The sequence below is a fragment of the Genypterus blacodes genome, unplaced genomic scaffold (genome assembly GCF_046128005.1).
Source record: "Genypterus blacodes isolate CSIRO-AG114 ecotype Tasmania unplaced genomic scaffold, CSIRO-AGI_Gbla_v1 ptg000094l_1, whole genome shotgun sequence".
NCBI classification, from domain to species: Eukaryota; Metazoa; Chordata; class Actinopteri; order Ophidiiformes; family Ophidiidae; genus Genypterus; species Genypterus blacodes.
Genome location: NW_027466898.1, coordinates 1,002,387 through 1,024,267, shown reverse-complemented (window position 1 = coordinate 1,024,267; position 21,881 = coordinate 1,002,387). Strand labels below are relative to the sequence as shown.

At 41.4% G+C, this 21,881-nt stretch overlaps 1 protein-coding gene across 1 annotated transcript in view; it reads left to right on the top strand.

Moving 5' to 3' along the window:
- Positions 1-21,881, top strand: part of vstm2la (V-set and transmembrane domain containing 2 like a) — a 39,639-nt gene that overhangs the window by 11,694 nt on the left and 6,064 nt on the right. Inside the window, exons 2-3 of the mRNA XM_076159316.1 lie at positions 20,954-21,123; positions 21,499-21,543. Of these exons, the coding sequence (XP_076015431.1) occupies positions 20,954-21,123; positions 21,499-21,543 (215 nt within the window). The remainder of the gene's footprint in view (positions 1-20,953; positions 21,124-21,498; positions 21,544-21,881) is intronic.

The window sequence follows — 21,881 nt, the reverse complement described above, 5'->3', positions numbered from 1 at the left end:
TAGGCGTGTGTGTGTGCTTGGGTGCATATAAACACACCTCGTCATGTAAACAATTCATTTGCAGCTTCATATTAGAACAAATTCTTTCTAGATAATAAATGCCATTGTGTTGTAACAGCGGGTGTCTGATGAGCACTGATGGCTTTCTGTTGTCCAGAACTGTACAATATGCCAAGCTCATTAGCTCCACTAAATTGTAGTTTGACAAAGACAAACGCGCCCATGTCGCAAATGAAATCTCCTGCAAATGAAGCTTAGTGCTGCTGCTGCAAATAGATTACAACCAAGGAATCGTATTCCCAACGTCGCCTCTGATTAGTGCTGCAAAGAGGCAGCTTGTTCTGTTTTTAGAGAGAGAGAGACGCTCTGGTGTTGCAGCTCACTGTCTCAGAGGGCATCTGGATTTGTTGTGTCCCTATTACATGTGACATCTTCTTGCACCTGTTATTCTTTTTTTAATGTGCTGAGTCACGCGCTCTCTACTTGTTTCCCTCTCGCTCACTTTCTTGCGTTCACGTGTTAATAGGGCACCCGCTGAGAAGAGGAAAAGATTGAGTATTGACAAAGGCCAGGCGTTGTCTGTCCACCTCTTATAGATTGAATGTGATTTAGTTTAAAAAGTTTTGGAAAGTAGGCCAGCTGTCTTTTTTTTTTACCCAGTTGGATAACGGCTTTCTGGGAATCCAGACATGGTTTTTAGTGAAATCACTCTCCCAAATGAACTGCACTCAACTGGAACTGTACATGAAGTTATTCCAAAATAATGTTGCTCTCTTCTTAGTTTGGAAAACAAGTTCATCGCACAGATGTACTTTGACAGTATCACTGAGTTGTAGCTCTCTATCACCAGGATTCATGTGTTCAAAGCCTCTGCTCACTGTACAACAAATACATTAAAGCAATTACGATAAACCCCTGCAGTTTGGCATTTATAGTCTCTGCAGAAGTCTTTTTTTCCTGTCCTCCCACTTCACTACAAAGTGGTTTATCAAATGCCATTTGATAAAAAAAAATTGATACACAAGCATAGATGTATCTTAATGGCCACCTTAATACACAGATGGTCTGATGATGGTCTGGGACATGAAAGGTGTGTATTTGGTTCTAAATTGATGAAGTTAATATTGCTGGTTATTTGGAACATACCGCTAATGCAGACTGGCACTGGATTATTCTTGATTTTATTTTTCTCTGCAAGATATGGGCACCATTGACATGTACAGTCCCACCTGTCAGACCTCATGCAGACGTCTGTAATAAATGCAATCTGTACAGGTAAAACGCATTTGTGAGGTCAAACCTGTGCACAAATTGAAATAGTCACCCTGGCTGGAGAACACGTTTAATGCAAACAGGAATGCAACAAACATGAATGGTGAGTGGAATAGTAAGAAATTGTCAAGAGTCCCAGCCTCGCTACACATCTTCTATGACATTTGTTGGGTGTGGCTTGGTGTAATGAATGCTGAATGACAAAGATGGAGGGATGACATTTAACTAAGGCCTGAGTTGAACCCACAGCATAATGAGCACAAGCTGTGTGCAAAGGATGGAAGGAAACCGCTGAGCTGCCAGAATATCGAAAATTAGTCTTTACTTCTGTTAACAGTAATGAACCGAAGTCAAAGATGCCCACATTGTTTCCAGATTCCTCACAGCTCCAGCATCATTACACGTGTCTCCTTGCGTTAAGAATATAAAGAAGGCAGATGTCCTCACGTCACCCTAAACTATATGTAAATACAGTTTAGCAGCAAAATCAGATTTTATTGCCTAATTGAGATATAAAGTATAATCTTCTCCAGCTTGTATGTCCATTGGTTAAATTGATGCTCCACACTTTTTTCAATGTCATTTTAAGCATAAAGTAATATTTTAAAAGCAATTAAGGTAGTGGTACAATCAGCCCAAAAATATGAGAAAGAATGCAACTATACCTATTCTGAGTCATTGTTATTGTTACTTTTTTACAGTTTGAATAGAAGCATTTATTCTTGATCCTTTCCCCAATAGAGGCCCTCCGAGGCTTTAAGAGTTGCCTTTTAAGATTTGTGGGCCTTAATTAGAAATCTTTGTTCATTAACTCAAATCCCAGGCCATTTGTTTGGTAATTCTTTTCTAGAGGTCGATTAGACTCAGGTGGAAATCTCAGGGCATTTATCCAAATCTCTGGTTGTTCATTTAGCCTATCAGGGAGTGTTAATCCATAGATAACATTTTCAGTGATTCACTTTAAAGCTTTTGCTGTTAAACTATCACGATAGACAGAAGGGAAGATGCCGGGCCACATTCATGTGTGTATATTTGATGTGTTGATGCGATTTCTTTGCTTTTTTAAATGTCATCTGAACACACAGATTGGAATTGCCTCGCCAATTCTGCTTCACAGGCCTTAAAATACCACATTCTTCCATTACTGCGCTGATCTTGTCAAAACGTTCAACCATGTGCTCCCATCAATCTTGAGTCCCATTCTTGTATTTTTCGAGTAAATTGTTTTTGAGGCATAAACGATACAAAAATGAATCAATTCAGTTGAGACCACTGTGATTGGTTCCAGAAGGTGAGCGAGAACGCAGACCTTCACGCCATCTACTCTCTTCTCTCTTCCCTCCATCTTGTGAAGTTCTTTCCATTCTGTGTTCATTCTCTCCGTTTCATTATGCTCATTTTGTGATAAGGCTAAGCAGCAGTCGGCGCTGTGATCGCCGTCATTTATCAGTGTCAGACTTCATAGAGGCAGAGAACGACAGGGGGACGCTCCTGCGACGACCTATACATCTGTGTGTTTGTACAAGTTACACACACACCGCATGCAATTACATCTACTTTTAACCTCACACCGTCCATTATGTGAGCACAGGTATATTTCCTATCACATGCATTGTGTTGTAAGAAGCCAACATTTTGAAGTATTGCGATTTCATCTTACAATGTTTTGAAATTTAATTTAGTTTCACCCCTTGTCTAATTTCTTATTATTTCTAGTCTAAATCTTGCTCTGTTTTAAGCCTTTGAGTTCTGCATCTAAATGTTTTTGATTGAGATTCACTCAACTTTAGTTGTGCAGAAGTGGAGTGTTCTCTTCTTCTGCTGCTTCTACAATGTAGCCCACCTGAAGGGCAGCAGGTGAACTGTATCTGAATGTTTTGGAAATGATTTAATTACAGAAATATTTTCATGTTAATGCACACATTTATCTGGAAGTTTGTACTGTGTGTGATACCTGGTCTACACAAACCTGGACGTGTGTGTATGTGTTTGTGTGTGTGTGTGTGTGTGTGAGAGAGCGAGAGAGGGAGGGGGTGGTGGGTGTAGTGTATCCAATAAGTCAGTTCACTCGTTTATCCGTACTGGCAGTTCGCCCCATGAGAGCCTCGCTCACACCACAATAACCTGCAGGGAGGAGGAGGAGTGGGGGGGTCGAGGTGTGATTTGGGGTGGAAGGGATTTTCGCTGCACCGTGCCAGACAGGAAGGCTCAGTTCCAGCTGTCCTGTCTACCAACACCCCACCCTCCTCCTCCCCTCCCCGTCTCCTTGTACGCCTCCAGCATTGAACACAGAGGGTTCTTTTTTTCCCCCCCTGCTCAGGCTTTTAACAATGTGGAAGAATGGCATCTTCACAAACGGCTCCTCAAGCATCCATATTATGCTTTCAGTCATCTCTGACAGGGCTGTGTTTGGTCAAGTCACTCTGAATGTCAAGTGACGACGTAAACGGCACATCCAATAAGTGACATTTTAATATAAAAGTTCATTTTGCTGCCAGCTCTGAGGCAGGATCACTGAACTAACAGGAGGAGACGTGCGTGCGTGCGTGCGTGTGTGTGTGTGTGCCTCAAATCAACCATTATACAGAAACGGCAGTGAAAGAGAGTTACCTAAAGCGATAGATAGATTACAACAAAAATAATAATTACATCTTTAAACACCTGGAGGAGATTTGGGCTGACATTACTACATTCTCAAGGTGACCTGAGGTTTTCCACGACGATTCTCTCCACGTAACCCCCACTTTGATACAGCAGCATGGTAGGGATCCAGTTGTTTTCTAGCGAGTGCAACAATACCAAATCCAATGGGATTTAAAATGCAAATTAAGTTGTTTAAACAAACTCCCAGAGGCACAGAGCAATATCTGCATGCTTGTTGAAGATGACACATGTGAAATGCCTCACTCTGGCTCATTTGCTCAACGATGCTGACAATGGCAGAATGTTTCACTTGTTCTTTCCAAACACGTATCTGTGTAAAGATTAGATTAAGTTTCATCCCATTTTTGCATTGTATGAATTAAGGGTACCTGGCGAAGGTGTGATTGGCACCTAAAACAATAAGAAGGTTCAGTCGATTCAGCTTTTTCGTCCTGCTTCCACACCCAAACATCCTCCTCTTCTGTCTTGAGTTGGGGGCCCAGCTAGGGGAGGCTTCCTTTCAGCTATGTGGGGTTTTAGCCTTTGCAGTTGTCTACTGTCTATCTGCCTGTTTCTGCACAGGAAAGCAGTCTCCAGGGTGTATTACTGAGGGTAGGGAGTTCAGATACAGAGTGCTGATATCTCTCTTCTCTACCACTATGCCTCCTCGCTGCTCCCCTTGCTTGGCCCTGGAGAAAAGGCAGGTGGAGGCACAGAAAGAAAGATGCTCCCTGCTGTGGTTTCTGCAGGCCTTGTTCTTTCATTCTGCCTCTTCCTCCCCCTGACTTCACTGTCTGCTCTGCTTTCTTTGCCGAGACCAATGTTTTCTCCCAAGGTTGTTGCTGCAGAGAAACAAGAATTCAGCAATAATATAAGAAGGCATGGCTATCGTGAAAGCAGATTACAAGTAGCAAAGTCGCAGTGTAAATGTACTCAAGTACAAGTAAAAGGCTGCTGTTAAAGTGTACTTAAAGCCTCATATAGTATCAAAGGTAAAAATGCTCCATTGCTATTATTATTGCTGTAGTTGGTTGGCTGTAAAATAACTCAATGTGTACTTAGGACTAGTTTTCCTAGGCTGAATGTCAATATGAGCTGTGTGAGCAATTGATTTGGATTTGATTCCTGAATTTCACAGGAAATCAGGTTTATGTAGCCGCACAATGTGTGACGTCTCAGTATCGTATCAGCGTCATGTTCTTCACACGCAATTGTCACATGACAATGGCCTGCCATGGTCCAGCTTCATATTTCACTGCTGGTTTTTTTTTCCATGGTGGTCAATTCCCTCAGGTGCCAAGTCTGTGAAAAGCTGCCGGAGACTGAGTGAACTTGTTCCACTGAACCAAAAGAACCCAAAAAACACTTCTGTATGGAAATATTGCAGATCATGTGAGGATGATATTGACTAAAATCACGTTGGTTGTGTCTGGCTGTGCTTTTACGTCCGTTAACTTGTATGAAGAAGGATGCACATACAAACATTCTAAAAGATGTTGTTACTTTTGTTACAAGCACAAACAGTAACTATTTATGATTTTCTTACCAGGTTGTCGTTCTTTTTTTATTATTCAGCATCCATCATTCTTTTTATTCCCAACAGCTTCCTCTGAATCTATATCCTTGACTAGAATTGTAAATGACGGACAATGCCATTAATGTGATCCCAGTCTGAGAATATACCCCTAACGTAATCCATCAGATCTGGATCAATTTCAGGATCCGGACTAAATTGCACCCGATGATAGTCCATCACAGGAGACACGTGTCTGAGTGCCCCCCTCTCACCATGTAAATAAACCCTGTAAACAGATCAATCGCTTCTTCCTACCGCCCCCAAGCCCATCTAGTAACAAAATCATCCAAATCTTCCCTGGTGGTTACCGAAAGAAATATTAATTTTGTTTTATTGTTTTTTTGAAATCAGCATCTGCATATCTGATGTAATTGTACCTCATAAATGTAATTGGATAGTTTGAGGTTTCTGGTAAAAAGCCCAAATATTCACTAGGGTTCTTTCTCTTCTCTATAAGAATTATTTTATTGTTGTGTTGTTGTATTTAATGGCACGGCTGAATGCTCACACTATTGTGCTCTGTGTGTTGCGGCTGGGTGTTGTCCGTTGTGTGAACTGAACCATAGATTCACCCTGGAGATGGCTGCATCGATCGCTCTGTCTCCTGGGATGAAGTTTGCACCTTCACATTCACTGATAGATTGTTTGGCGAGGCGTTTTAATTACCATGCGCAGGTACGAAACAGTGAAATGAGTCACGGGGGAGATACAGACGTGTGTGTGTGTGTGTGTGTGTGTTTGCGCGAGTGTGAGAACAGGGACACTGAGCGCTGCAGAGAATCATCCCAGTTAGTGTCTATGCAGTTGTGCGCGCTGCTCTGAGCTGTGCACTGTGTGTTGCTGTCATTAACGCCATCATTAGGCTGCTGGTGTTGTCAGGTCTCCATCCTCATTGTTTTACTCATCTCATCATCTCAATGCATGCTTCATCTCAATAATAAGACTTTATCCTTTTTTTGAGCTCTACTCTTAATTATGTCACAGCAATGTAACACTGTTGCTATTAGTGTTGCCATTGAAGGAGTAATCAAAGCCGTTGATCACAAGCTGTTTGACATAAAATGCACTTAACAGCCCCTCCCGTAACATGACATGTGCTGTGACATCATTTCTGACTTTTAAAGTGAGCATGTCAGTGATGTCGTTGACCATTGTGACATCATTCTGATATCATCCATTCATGATCCACTAGCATAATTTGCATAATTTGTTTTTTGCAAATATAACAGAGCACAGAAATGTAAATGACATGAAAAGCAGCATATGCCCACCATAAGCTGGACCCCTGAAAAATGTTTCTGCCAGGTTTGGAGGCGATTTGTGGAAACGGTGCTCATTGCAGCTCTGTACAAACAGACAAATCATCAATCAATCATATTGGAGAAGGGTTGTATATAAAGGAAATGCAAGGATTTCCTGATGTAAAAAAGAATGTGAGAAAATTTATTTTTTGATCCAAACATTTGAAATGTAGTGATGTCTAGAAAATAATCTAAAACATTTGTGGCTGATGAAAAGGCGCTGCGTTGGTGGCGAGTTGGTGGATTCTGTTTGCAGTGTGTTGTGATCCTGGCTGCAAACCAATTTCCCCTCAAGCGACAATAAAAATAACTTCAGCATGAACTGAAACAAATTACCGCTTCATAAATTGTCTTGATCTTCTTCCTTGGTTCTACAATTTCATTTAATAAAATAGAAGAATATTATTCCCAAAATCAGGAAAAAAATCAAGGGAAATTTATTTGTGCTACACATTTCTAGAAAGGAAATGGAAGGGTTAATTGTAGGACATTCATCAGGACATTTGACTCATCTATTTATTAAATTATTATTGGCATGGTTGTTAACAGAAACATTGTAATGATAGGTTAAAGTATGCATTGTATATGCATTGTGTGGTCCTCATGCACACCAAGAAATGGCGGATAAACACATTGACTTTTCCCTGTTTCTCTAAACCTTCATATCATCCATCACTGTTTTATGGCTGGTTAGCCTCAGCCTGCTGCAGTGACCACACAGCCCACGGGCCGTCTTTACTGAAGCCTGCAGAAATCATTACACAACTCCCCGTGATGCGTGTGTGTCTCTTTCAATCACTTTTGAACACAGCGGTTATTTCATTTCGTCTTCCTACCAACACTTTTATTATTTTTACCCTAAAATTGTTTTTGGGATTTTTCCAAGCATGTCGTGAAGAGCATGAAAAGACTTTTGTCAGTTTGTTACATTAAAAGAGGATAGATGATGGATGTTACGCAGTTGAAGACCAACTGGAGATATACCTATAAATCCCATGACCTATAGGCCCTTTATACACTTTGTATCAAAACACCTCTCACACCACATCTCTTTATTCCAAGACCTTATCTGGATAATGTCATCCATCAACAGGAGTTGCGTGTACATCTTGCTTTCAACATGTTTCCTCATTATCTGGATGCTGCCTGCATACTGATTCGATCCCAGTATGCAAGCGATTATGCAGTTAAAGCCCTTAAGTTTTTTTGCGTGGGTTGTCACTGTCACCTTGTTCCAGGGCCGCGTACTCATTTACAACCAGCTGCAATTTAATTAACTTCACCAATGAAAACAAGGGAAGCTGGAAAGATGAGGCAGGATGACATTTTCAACTTGTCCCTGCTGTTCATGCAGCCAGGTGTGAATGCACAAAGCCATGCAGATCCGATCCCCTCTTCTGCATGTAGTTACACTTTCTATCGATAATCAGGGTTAAGGTTTCCAGATACAGTTTTTAACTCAATGCAGGTATAGAGGACAGACAGATGAGTGGCAGAGAGGTTATCATGTTGGTTTATACTGTGGGATATTTATGTAGCCTTATTTCCACCAGTCTTTGCTTTTCCTAATACTTTCTAACAGCATCACTAAATCTCATTCCCCCTAACTGTTTGCATGTATTATACTGTGGGAACACATTGTGTTGTTTGGTCGGCTGATCAAAGTTGTGAAAAGGAGTGAAAGTACTGTAGACTTATGAATAGGTAATATGCAGGGAGAGTTCCAACTGAGCAGAGCTACCGTGGATTCATGTATGTGTTCTCATTAGAGAGTCTTAGAAGAAGAAAGTCTTTCAAACAGACGAAACAATCTGGTGAAATGGTGCTTGCTCAGCCTGGTTTGTCTTCAGCTTTGCTCAGGCTTAAGGATTCCCGGCAGGTTCCCTGTGTATCTGATGGCGGCTGTTTACCACAGGCCTGTGTAGAGGCTCATTATTAACCGTGAAGCTTGTTATGAGACTGTGTGAGAGACTCGTTAGTCACTAATTATTTCGGAGGAGCTGCCTGGAAAGGCGGGATGGAAATGAGCAGAGACGGGGAGGAAGAGGATCATGGATATGGAGCTGTAGAGATGAGGGTCAGATTCCCCAGTAATTATTATTGTTTGTACACCTGCTGTGAGTTTCAGGTTGGATCAAGGAATTCAAACTATTGAGATTAAAAATTCTATTTAGCTGCACGTCTGAAGAGTAAGATATGGGTTGAGATGACAGATACATTGGCAGACATCTCATACATTTTTGATTCATTTTCACATAGGAAAATAAATCTGGTTCTGTGCCTTTGTTTTATTCCAGGCGACATTTCTTTGCTGTGTTTCTGTCCGTGGTGCTGAAGTGGGTTACTTGCGTTTGCTGGTGTAAAATGAATTTATCTTAATAATTCAGACTGAGGCTTGGTTCTTAAATGTATCATTCCCTATGTAGTCCACCATTCAGTGTGTTTTCCAATTCGTTGTGCTTTCTAAATGCGTATAAATAAAGGCTATTGTTAAGTCACAGACAGAAGGTTTATCCAGAGTGCCTGTCGAATTGTGGAAAAGTGTCCCCTTCCCCACTTTCAAATGGAGCTGCCAATCCACCGCACGCCCACTACATGCTGCAATTGGCCAAGTAATGGTTGAAAATAGGTAGGGTTATAATTTTGTTTCAGTTCTTTCCATCTGCTGCAGTTCTCCATGTACTAAAAGTGAATGTGCACTGTGTGTGTTCTTGGTTCTTTTTCCGTGGACACTATAAATACGCTAAACACAGAATTCCTGTTAAAAAAAACCCTGTACTCTCCTTAAGTGAACATGCTCTCTCTGTTTGTATGACTGACATTACAAAGACACATGCACACACACAAAACGCCCCCTCTCCACTGTGTGATCATTCTAACCAGGTATAAATCAGGCGAATGAAGCCTAATGCAGCCTAAAAAAATGTAAAGACCGCTGCTGGATGAGAGGAATGACCGGAGCAGTTTTGTCTAAAATTTAATTTAATTTTATCATACAGTTCTCTACACAGATTCTATAGTCAGTGGTGATCAGTAAATACATTTGTTTTGAGATTCTAAAAGGTCAGAGAACAAGAACAAAAATACCACCGTTTAGTTTGCAAAAGCTTTATCTTTCTGCCCAACTCTGGCACAATGGGCACGCTGACATGCCGAATACCTAATGATAGTAATTTGGCTCTGTTCCTTTTACTGATGCATCAGTGAGCCCAGGGTGAACAAAACCAGAGTCCTTACACTGGCACATCTAAATGTCATTGTTAATGTTCACATATTGGTGTGTGAGAATTATGAGATCTATGGGCCAACATGAGAACAATGAATTTGATTTTGCTGTTGAGAAATCCTTCATTCTGCTTCCCTTTGATGACAGAAGTGGGTAAACATAAAGGATCATATATTTCACCTCCGTTTGATTGTTGGTAAAATGTTCTATGCGTCCAAGAATATACTGTGTATGACACACTGTGGTTGTCGTTAAAGAAAATAGGAAAGAGTGTTTTATTTTCTCAGGAGAGCCTTTTCCTCTCCATAATCTGCATTCATCAACATGTTTGCTCTGTAAATGTCAGCTGCCTCACTAGCCGAGTCCACCTCCATCTCCATCCCATATTAGCACTTCATTGCTTTTTCTTTCTCCGTCTATTTTCATATTCTGGATTTTTCATCCTTCTCGCTTGCCAACCTGCTGTTTAAATTGAAAAGATGACAATCTAATAAACCCTGCGGGAGTTTGGTTGTTACAGCAGAGAATCGTCTGACAATAGGAATACAACAAAGATGACCCTGAGGACATGATTACAGCACAAACAACATATACAGATTAGTGCAACAAAGAAATAAAGACAGACGCAGATCATTTTAGTTAGTTACCAGAGCACATGGATGGTTTACCAAACATCAATTAATAAATAAATACATAAATTATTCATGGAGGTTTTCCCCTACTTGCATGTGTGCTCACTGTGTTATTGGCAGCGCTAGAAACGTCAATTTTACATGACAGACAGGGAGTTGGGTTACTTTTGTACGTTTGCATTTTCCTGTGAATAAAAATACAAAAAAAAAAGGGGGGGGGGGGATTCACAGCACAACATGGGCTGAATCTTTTGTTTATGTAAAGCACGAGGACAGAAATAGTCTGGTTCCAGTCCTGAATTTGTTTTGGTTCCCGACCGCGACAACTGATGTGATCCTACTGAGTGAAATAAGACGAGAAGCCAAATTCATATTTATGAGGGCTGGATCAGATGCAGTTCTACAATTATAAGCTGGGGACAGTGAGATGGCTAAGGGATGCTGCAGAGCACAGTGTCAGACGTTATTTAAACAATTATATAACAACACAGTCACATCATTTCTTTTTGGTTAACATCTGGACTCTGATGTGGCCGTTCCAAAACACAGTAAGTCTTCTTTTGATTCAGATGCTCGGACATTGTGCTGTAGAATTTCTACTTGAGTGTATTGTCCAGGCCCCGAAGCAGCATAGTGGCCCCGAAGTCCAGGCTCAGACCTTTGTGTAACACTGTCGGCTTGAGGTTTTGGTGTTGGTGTACAGCTCCTTGTTTTGCCTCCAATCAAAATGTTCTTTATCTCATCTGCCCATAAGACACGGTCCTTTACTGTTGCTTTGCGTTTGCACAAATTCAAGTGATCTCTAGATGATGCCTGCCTCAGCTGTATGTGGTGAGACAAAAGATACCTAAAGCCCATTCATGTCAAACTCCTTTGTACTACAAAGCCGCTGTTGCTCCGAACTCTCTGCACCCTTTGTGTTTTTGTGCAGAAGCAATCGTTGAGTGGTAATGCGGTAATAATTTCTTTCGCAGAGGTGCTGCCTTTGTTGTGTTGAATTACACATAAGTGACTTGTCCTTGGTGTTCTGGCTGAACCTTCTGGCTTGGGAAGCCATGTTCTCCTTTTAACCTTTTTTTCCCATTTGATTAAGAGGGAAAACATTGTTTGACCTGCACTGCTGGAAGGCGGGGTGGCAGCTGGGATTGGGGCCAAAACAGCAGGGAGGTAGATCCAGCAGCGGAGCAGGCAAAACCAAGGGTGGTGAAAATGCACAAACCCACGCACACACACACCACTGACAATGAGATGCAAAGAAATGAACACACACACATACCTAAGTGCCCCTACATGCATATAGCAGTGCACAAAATACTCCGAAAGCATGGATATATTCATACATTTGCATAAACACAACAGGACATAAATCAGTATAAAATGCAGCAGCCTTCTGAGAAAATTATTTTTGGCATTACTATGTAGGAAACAGGCTGTTAAAGTGTCAGTGAGGGCCCGAGGTTCCTCTCTCTGATGCAGTGGTGATGTCTCATTTTCCTTCTTGTCACACCACACACTCCTGCTGTGGTTGTGACTGATGCATCAGCAGTTCAAACAACTGTCTGGAAATGTTGCCTTGAAACACCATGTATAAAAATGATGATTGTAAGCTGACATGCTGCTAACTGATATTCCCACTAACTGAGTCACAGAGCTGCGCTTGTATTTGACTGCAGTCGCTGCCTGAGTTAGAGATACATCAGTCAGTGTCGCTGCAAAAATGTAAAGCGGGGAACGTTGGGTCAAAGTCTGTACTTCGCAAAATACTTCTACTACTTCTACTAGAACTATTATTAATACTACTACTAATAATAATAATAGTAAACATGAGACAAGCAACTACACAGTTGGATTGTAGTATACATCATGTCAGATTAGTTATTCAGCTTAGCCTAACCTCTGACCTCTGACCTCCTTGTGGTTAGGCCATGAGGTTTTTTCTTTTATATTTTTTTATGATGCAGTATTGATGCGGCTGGGGTTGTTTCTCATACCCTGGTGTTTGCTGTATTGACATGCAGGCTTAAATGGGGCGTTAAGTGCTATCAAAGCAATGTGAAGATCAATCCACTGCCTCCAATGGCATTGGTATTCAATGCCGTTGTAACTTATCGCCGTGCAGAGTGTAACTACTCTCTGTGTAATGACCAGCACTGCCATCCACAAACTGATTTCACCGACTCCTCTTCTTTTCGTATTTTGTCTCCATTTTCCCTTCAACACTTTCAGCTGTGCTCACTGTTAGATGCAGTAACATGACAGCTGTTGGTTGTGATCTTAATTCGAAAACCAATTTAAGCTTCACCAAGCGACCCTTCCAGCTTGTTTAATATATATGTGATAATTACCAACGACAGGAACAGAAAACTAGACTTACAAAGTACAGGCTTACCTTCCTGACAGGGCAGCACAGTTTATTCAATTAAATAATATAATGAAAGAATGTCCTTATTAAGTTGTGAAAGTAAATTGGGGCTACACTCCTCTGTTTGATCTCCTCCATAAAGTGTCCAGTTTAAAATAATGTATTGATAAAATGTCAAAGATCTGTGTATATAAACTGTCGATATTTTAATCTTATTAAGCTTAGGGTAAGAGTAACAACTTCATATTCAATCTATTTATTTTATTGTATTATTCTCATTTTGCTAAAACTAAAAGGTTTGTTTAATTTAGGAATAGATGTATTTGTTATATAAACACCAGGGATATACAGAGTGATATCAAAGTGACATTCTTTTCCAGCCTTACACAAAGTAGTCACATATATGATATGGACCTCATACTCGAGATCATATCAAGACCACAACATTTTTCGTAATACTTGCAACATGATGTTTTGTCAGAATGGTGCAGCCCCACTTCCTGACCTTCTCAAGTGTTTCCAGTCTGACTCTTGTTCCTGGCTGGTGGGTATGTTTCCCCTCCAGCCCTTCTTGCTCTCCCTGAAAGCAGTGTGTGTGTGTGTGTGTGTGTCTGTGTGTGTGTGTGTGTGTGTGTGTGTGTGTAACACCTGTGTGGAGCCCCTGTGCATAAAAGCCATCCAATTGAATTTACTTCCAAGTCTCGCGAAGCGCATTGACTGACTCAACACTGCTGATCCGCTCCACTGATTCTGCTCATAGGGGAGTTTGTCGGCTGAAACCATCTGACCGGAGTTTCCTCGTCCCAAAAACCTCACCGACTGACTTATAAGTATAAGATTCTCCATCTCTCTTCGCTGGTGAAAACCAAATACTGCTATTCATCTAAATTAACCAATAACTGCTGTAAAAGTTCAGCAGCTTCCATGCTTATGCTTCACCATGATGGTTGTATTTTGGATTGCCACACAGCCCCACCTCCACATACATCGATGTACCTGTAGACAACAAAACCAGCGTTCCTGTTAAAATGGTTTTTCATTATTCATAAATTTATCTTGACCTTTACAATAGATACGAGCAAGTAACACACTCTTATCATGATCGAGCATATAGAGTAATTGATCAACACAGCAATATATACCTTGCCCTTTCTACGAGAGAAAGGCATAAATCAGTATAATTACCATGATAATAGAGGGTGACTCACATGACTCCTCAGCAGTTATAGAGCCACTTCAAAAGGCTGAAAAGCTCTAAGACTTGTGCATGCGACCCTGCACACTGTGAACAATCTCACTGAATAGCATTGACATTCTGAGGTTGATGCCACTGGCTGCTGGATCATGATGGATTCAGATTGTGAGCAGAAAAGGCACGGAGTGGCTCGCTGTTTCCAGAGCCCTTACGTATAAGAAAACCTGACTGCTGCAGCAGTGCACCGTGGCACTCGGAGGAGAATGTTGAGTGAGCCTTGGTGATGCGAGCCTGGAGGCAAAATGCACAGAAGCAAATGCATGACGGGCCTCTCAATATCCTTGTTAGGCAGCTGTGAAATAACGTATGAGCAGTGCCGGCAAAGTGATGTATTCTAGTTTTGTCAAAGCACAGTGGAGCAGAAGGGGGGAAGTGAGCTCCTGGAAAGTTTTCTATGCACGCATTCCGTGTTGGTAAGAATGTGTGAGCTGAGGTCATCCATACCACATCTGTTCTGCATCTACTTTGCATTAAATGTAGGGAGGTAGTTAATGAGCGTATGGTAATTCTAAACTTGTCATCCAATGAAACTATTGCTCGTGCTGATAATATCACACTGTAACTAAGTTTTTATTACTTCTGTTTCATATTTCATACTATGTTGCATCCTATTAATTTGTGTCATAAAGATTTATACGGGTAAAGGTTGGGTTTTCATCTGTTGGTTTTTTTATTTGCAGGAAAGCTTAGAATGTTCTGACCCAATTTTGATGAAAATGTGGGGCCCAGGGAACAAAGTACTAAAGTTTGGTGGTAATTTGGATCCATGATCATATTATGGCTTTATAAAGAATAATTTCTTAACAATGTGAGAATGGAGGTTTGGACAAATGCCAACGTCCCCATAAATAACAGAGCAATTTTAATGAAAGAATCTGGCACATTTATCCCAAGATCGTGTTTGCTGGAAAAGGAGGCACATGAATGGAATTTCTTAACCATGCAACAGTTACACAGTCATTAGGTTTTGGCATTTTCAGAATGGAGTTAAGGATCTAGAAAATATTTGTTTTCATCATACTCATCTTCATTATCCACATTTAGCCTCCTGATGTCACCCAGCAACAGTGCAGGTTCAAAAGACACCATCTGTACAACAACCTGCACATCAGTCGTAACATATTGTTCAAAATGAATCACTGTAAATTTATTTTTTGTATTCCTGACAGATTTAGACAAATTCTAACCCTAAGTATTTACAGTATACACAGTAGATGCTGATTACTATTGATATGAACTCAGTACAGACATATTACCAATTCTTTGGCCCACAAGAAGCGCAAAATTAAGATGAAGTGACTATTAAACACTGATGTAACTGAGAAGTTTTGAGTATTTTATAAAATGAAAAAAAAGGTTGAGCAGCATGATGACTCAGCAAAGTGAAGTAACTGAGAACTGGAAAGATGCTAAGCCACAGGTTCAAATATGAAGGAACTTCTGCCACATCTGACAAGTGTGTGCAGCATGGATTTAGCTGCTGTAGGTGATTATGTGCACTAACCCGTTCTTGAACTGGCATGGCAGAGGTGGCTCACAGTGTGTAGTTTGCGTGTTCTCTCCCTCCATATCTGCGTGGGTTTGCTCTGGGTGCTCCCATTTTCCTCCCGTCACCCAAACACATACAACATGCAGCATTTACTCTGCCAGGTCCTACCAATTTTCTTTGACATCAGGAACCTATTGACGCTGGTCTAAACATGTTTTTACTCAATCAGGGCCGTCGCTTGATTAAAAGAACAGCCATAAACAAGCAGGTTTCATATACAATATTTTTCAAAATGCTTTATAGAGGATACACATTGATACAAACACATCCAAAATGCTAAAACAAATCCCCAAAAATCACTGTTTAAATTGAACTCACAATTTCAGACCATTTAATCAAGGATTCAATTAATATGCAGCAGATTGATTTTGACTGATGCAACCTATGACAAATGGACCAGATTTAGATTTTGTTTTAGTTTTGGGCTGAAAGGTAACAGATTTGATTATGAATAGGTAAACAGTATAACGGGCCTTTTGTTAAATGTTTGCTCAGACATGTTGTTGTTGTTGTTGCCCGTCTAAACCGTTTATACACAGCTACTGGATGTCAAACAAAGTTGATATAAAGAGGCTGTCAAAGAGAAACACATCTGATTTAAAGACCTGTAAATGTGCGAATGAGACGGACTGTCAGCCTGTCCAGAGTGACTCTTAAACACTGGGATAGGCTAATAACCCTGTGACCTTGCACTGGAGAAGCCTGCATACTGTAGAGGAGTAGAGGAGTGATGGATGTGTGCTCCTTAAACACACTGACCTCAGCTAAACACCAAGCCGTTTCTTTTAGAGCAAATGGCTTTCACCCAAAAGTAAATCTCTGCACGCTCTGTGTGTGCGTGTGTGTGTGCGCACTCAGGTAGAGGAAGATGGAGGCTTGAGGTGCGTTTGATTAAGACAGCAGCACAAAGAAACATTTCCTGTCTCCGTTTTATCGCCGCTGTAATTAGCCAGTCGCATTTATCAACGAAATAAACGATCTGCGCCGCTCTTCCACCCACACACCTATCTGCTAACTTACACATTGTCCTCTTCGTATATACTCCCTCTTCCTCTGCCTTTCTCTCTCTCCCTCGCTCTCCCGTCGTACACAGAGGCTCATATCAATTCCCGCCTTTAATCTTGCAATATATTAGTCTCTCGCAAACGACGCACACGCTCTCTCCCGCTCGCCAGCTCGCTCTCATAAACACTGTCTCGCTCATTAATTCGAGCTCTAGCTATCAAACATTTTCTCGCTCATCGCACAAACACACTGTCTCCATTTCTCTCCGCTCGTGTTTCCGTCTTGCCATCTCTCTTTCTTCCCGATCATTTCTCTGTCTATCGCCTTCCTCACATTATGAACATGTTGACACGACACTGACTCGGGGGTTGACCGCTCCAGATTTCCAGCGCTACTCTGAGAGCCTCCTAACTGTTTGTCTTGGAGATAACGATTATGCTTCAGGCTCAGCAGATCCAAACCCATCACAGCTCTTTATGGTCCCTACAATGACAGTGTGGACATTAGAGATGACTATTACCAGGAGATACTCCATTAGATAGTCCGTGTCTGAACCATTTTCGCACCATTGTGCAAAGGGATCTGCAGCACGACGCCAGCTAACGGACAAATTGGTGAACCGCGAGCTTCACTTTGGATTTGTCTACATCTGTGACGCAACAAGCATGGCTGTTTGTGTTTCTGCTCTGTATTTTCCAGATTGCACTTAAATGATTCCCTCTCCTGTCCGCATTTCCTGCCGTTGTGAATTGCGCTAGGCCTTTACCAAAGTAAACCGTATGTTCTGCCAATTTATTGAAGCCTTTTTCCTCTGCTGTTTTCTCCCAACAATGTATTCCGTGTGCACGTTCAATTTCTTCCCAAGTGAGTAAAGAAGGCAGCGGTACTTTTCACAGATTGTGCCATAATTTGGTCAGACTGGGGCTTTTTGAGGCTTGTGTGTTGAACACTTCACACCTATACTCTCATGCATACAGCTACACAGCAGGAGAGAGCAGCATTTGTGAGGCCACTGAGAAAAAAAACCCCTTTGTCCCTTTGGCTTGTATATAAAGGTTTCAAACTGCGGATCCAATTTTGTTTTTTACGGCGTCTAGATAGGAAAATGATTCATCTCAACACCCCTACTTGACGGACTTTGACATGCGACAGATTTAAGGTGAGAAAATGAGAAATGGTGACTTTGACGCCTCTCAGTCTCACTTGGGTCTAGGATCACGAGGCGCCTTTTGTAAACGTCTCTTTACCTTTTTTTAGATGTCAATTCTTTCCTGATTTTGTTCACGAAAATAAAGCATTATATATTGAGGTGATTAAATCATTTGTGAGGATTACCAGTGTGGAAATTTGGAGGATTTTCCCCAAAAGAGACAGACTGAGAAACAGAATGTTAGCGTCTGCTTTGTAATATTGCCGAGTGAGAATGATCTCCTCTGCATTATAATGGACTGGAGATGACTATCGCATTATGATACGGTCTCCAAACATGAGTACGGATTTAGCGTGGTGGGATTTTCATCGTTAAGTGGGAAAAGACAGATTATCATTGCTGAGAGCAGCTTTAGAGGCTCTATCTGTATCACAACACTTTCTGTGTCTCAGCTTTGAATATTATCTGCCAGAGAGACGGGCTGTGGGCATTGTTTCTGGCTCCGACTCTGTAATGTTAAATCGATACCTGGGTGCGTTTCGGGTTTCACAAATGAAAAATACAAGCAGATTTGATCAATGTACAAGAGGGATGTATGACTTGGGGCTTGTGCTGCTCTCATAATAGAGACTCGATCCATAACACGGCACCGCTGTTTGAACAGCCAATGCTAATCTATGAACCCAGATGACAATCGGCACTTAACTGCTGCAGCTTTGACCCATTCTTATTGACTGGATAACCATGATGAATGTATGAATAAAGGCACTCGGTGAAAGAAGAAGTTTGACAGACTGTGGAAGCAGATGCACATGCTGATCATGCAGTTATTCCAGGTGATATACATAGAAACCTTCTACCGTGGCAATCTGAAAGTGCAATTCCTTTTTATTTACACGAGGTGATTCACTGGGCAATAAGGTCCATTCATTGGAGACTCGTAATTGTGTTCAGCAAATTTCCGTTTGCTCGCATCAGCCGCCAATGTTGTGCTTGGAACGGTGAGCATGTGGCGCAAACAAGGTAGTAACAGGTTTTAGTTAAAAAGAACACATATAGAACGTATCCTTTACGGTCGAACATCATAACTGAAGGTCTGCAGGTCAGCATGTAAGCATGTAAACGCTCCACTTTCATTTGTAAGACAATTGAGAGAGGAGTCGTCTTTACACGGTGATGGAGTGAATCCTATTAACTTCATCCAGGTGTGCGGCTTACTCAGCATTTTTGCCTCAATCGCAGCACAGAGGAGAATTGAAGAACAGTGTGCAAATGCAAATATCCTCCATGTCTGGATGTGATGGGGATTCAGTCCTGCTCTGTCTAAACTGGAAAGTTTTTTGTGTTTTTTACGATTTAATTCATTCATGGTTTTCCTGCGCCCTATTATCTACAACTCTGAGGTTTCGTTGTGAAGCCAGAGAGTCTTTAATGAATTTTAAGATGTAATTCTCTATTAGGAGACGAGGCCAATTGGTTCATTTCCTGGGAAACAGCAATTTGCTAATGAAGTGAGCAAACCCTGATTAGTTCATTAATTAAATAAGAATGTTTTAATTCCACAAATGTTACCCTTTTTAATATTGCGTTATCTCTTTACTTTTCCTTATCTGCTTTCCTGCAAACTGTGTGACGGCAGCCATCAGTCCGTCTCATACTGTGTTTGATGGGAATAGTAAAGTTTTAGCCCTAATCTGTCTTGACTGTATATCAAATGGGATTTGATGCATGTAAGATTGCGCAATGACTGCTAGGTGAGGCATAAACATGTCGTGTTGTCGTCCATCTGCTGGCTTCATAGACGTGCTTAGAGAGTTTGGTTGTCAGGTGTGTCTCATGATGTCAACTTGGACCACAATTTAGGACGGACGAGCAGAGATCTCATCAAACTGCACGTGTGAATGCAATATGGGTTGTGCGAGTATTGTTTAGTAAAGAGTGTTTGTGTATCAGAAATGACTGTTTGAGGGGATAAAGGTAAACAAACTATTTGGAATGATTCTAATAAGTGGACATGTGAAGATTGTTTATAAGTGACTAAGTGGCTCCAGTGCTTTATTGTCACAATCTCAAACAACAGTGTTGGAATTGGGGAATGTCAGTGTGATGCTGGAGTGTGTGGACCCTGAGGGCACTCTGCCATTCAGTCTGGTCCGTTTTAGAGAAATCTGAAAAGCAAATGGCATCACTTTTTTGGAAATGCAGACAGTTTTCTCCTCCTGCAGAGCTCATATATATATATATATATATATATATATATATATATATATATATATATATATATAAATATGCTTTGCCAAATTTAGGGACTCCAAAAATGGTTGTGGTGCTGTGAGCCGATCTGGAGCACAGTGTGCATGGAATGATAGATGAGCTCACGGTCCAGCTTGAGTCTGTCCAAAGAGACGGCTGACCGCTGTCCAGCTGTCAGTCAGACAGACAGACAGCTGACTGACTGACGCTGCCGGAGAGCCTCTGAGCCTCCTTTATTGATATGTTAAGTTTTGGATTTTTCCTTGCATCCACTGAGCTTTTAACCTAATTTATTTGATCATAATAGTAAAATGATGCTAATATTAAACACTAATAAAAACACGCTTGTTATTCTCTGCAATGCTGTTAGTAGTGATTTTATCGATTCTTACTAAATTAGGATGGAAGCCTGTCCCATCTCTCCCATACTGTCTTATATGAGTTGCACTGGGATGGTTTGTCTGTCCCACTGCAGGAGTTATGCTAAAAAGTTCTAGAATAACTTGCAGGCCTAAAGTTTGAAGCTAAATGAGAAACTATTTAACCCAGAATGAAATGTGACACTTTCTGCATGGAAGCTCGTCTTCTCTCTTTTTTACCTCTATGTTGCTGTTGTGTTAGGTACAAATGCAAGCTTATCACAAGTACTTAAAACAGAAGCTTTTGACTTCACAGCACGTCAGAGTGTCTTTGTGACGCGCTCATTCATTTCCCCTTCTGTCTCTGCAGCCATGTTTACCGAGGTTCCCCATGATATGAGCGCTCAGAGGGGGCAGGATGTGGAGATGGCCTGCTCCTTCAGGGGGGCGGGAACGCCTTCCTACTCACTGGAGATCCAGTGGTGGTACATCAGGAACCATGTGGACTGGACAGACAGACAGCCCTGGACAACCAACGAGGTACACTAGCTACGAAACAGACGTTGCAAATCAATACATTCTTCCTTCCCCCAGACGGGAAGATGATAATGATCCCATCCACAGGACGCAAGGAATCACTGAGAGGTTTGATGGAATATGAAATGCCCTTCAGTCACCACATCTCTACCAAATTGAACACTTTTCAGCCGAGTTCTTCACCTCCAGCTGAGGGATTAACTCGTAGATGAAACATGTGCCGTCCCTCCACACACTTTTACAGTCTATGTCAAAACAGACTGAAACTGCTCAGACTGAGACAGCTCACTCACACATTTGAGCAGAATACCTACATAACCATTATTATCTGACAACGTCTTCCTTGTCTTAAGACGCAACCTTTTGCTGTTTTTCCAGGTGGCGCCAGAGGAAGACATGCCAAAGGATGCCACAAAGATAAGTGTGAGTTTAAGTGCTTTCTACACGGATTCTCTTTAAAACCCTTCTGTTTGCTTTTGGTTCATCACACTGTTTTACATAATGATGTCTATGACTTGTCTGATCCACAGATGTTGTGCTAATGCAGTGCTAAACACACACAGCTTATTCTAGCTGCTTTTACTGCAGGGGAAACTCCAGTTGACAGATCAACAATTTCACTCTGTTCTTGATGGCGTTTTAGAAACACTGCGCCGGCCAATGAGCAGGCAGCGCCGGTGCCGGTGGGTGGCTAAGTGTCTTGCTCAAGGGGCCCACGGCCCGTTGTGCATCATTTTGTGATTCTCATAAATGTGCCTGCG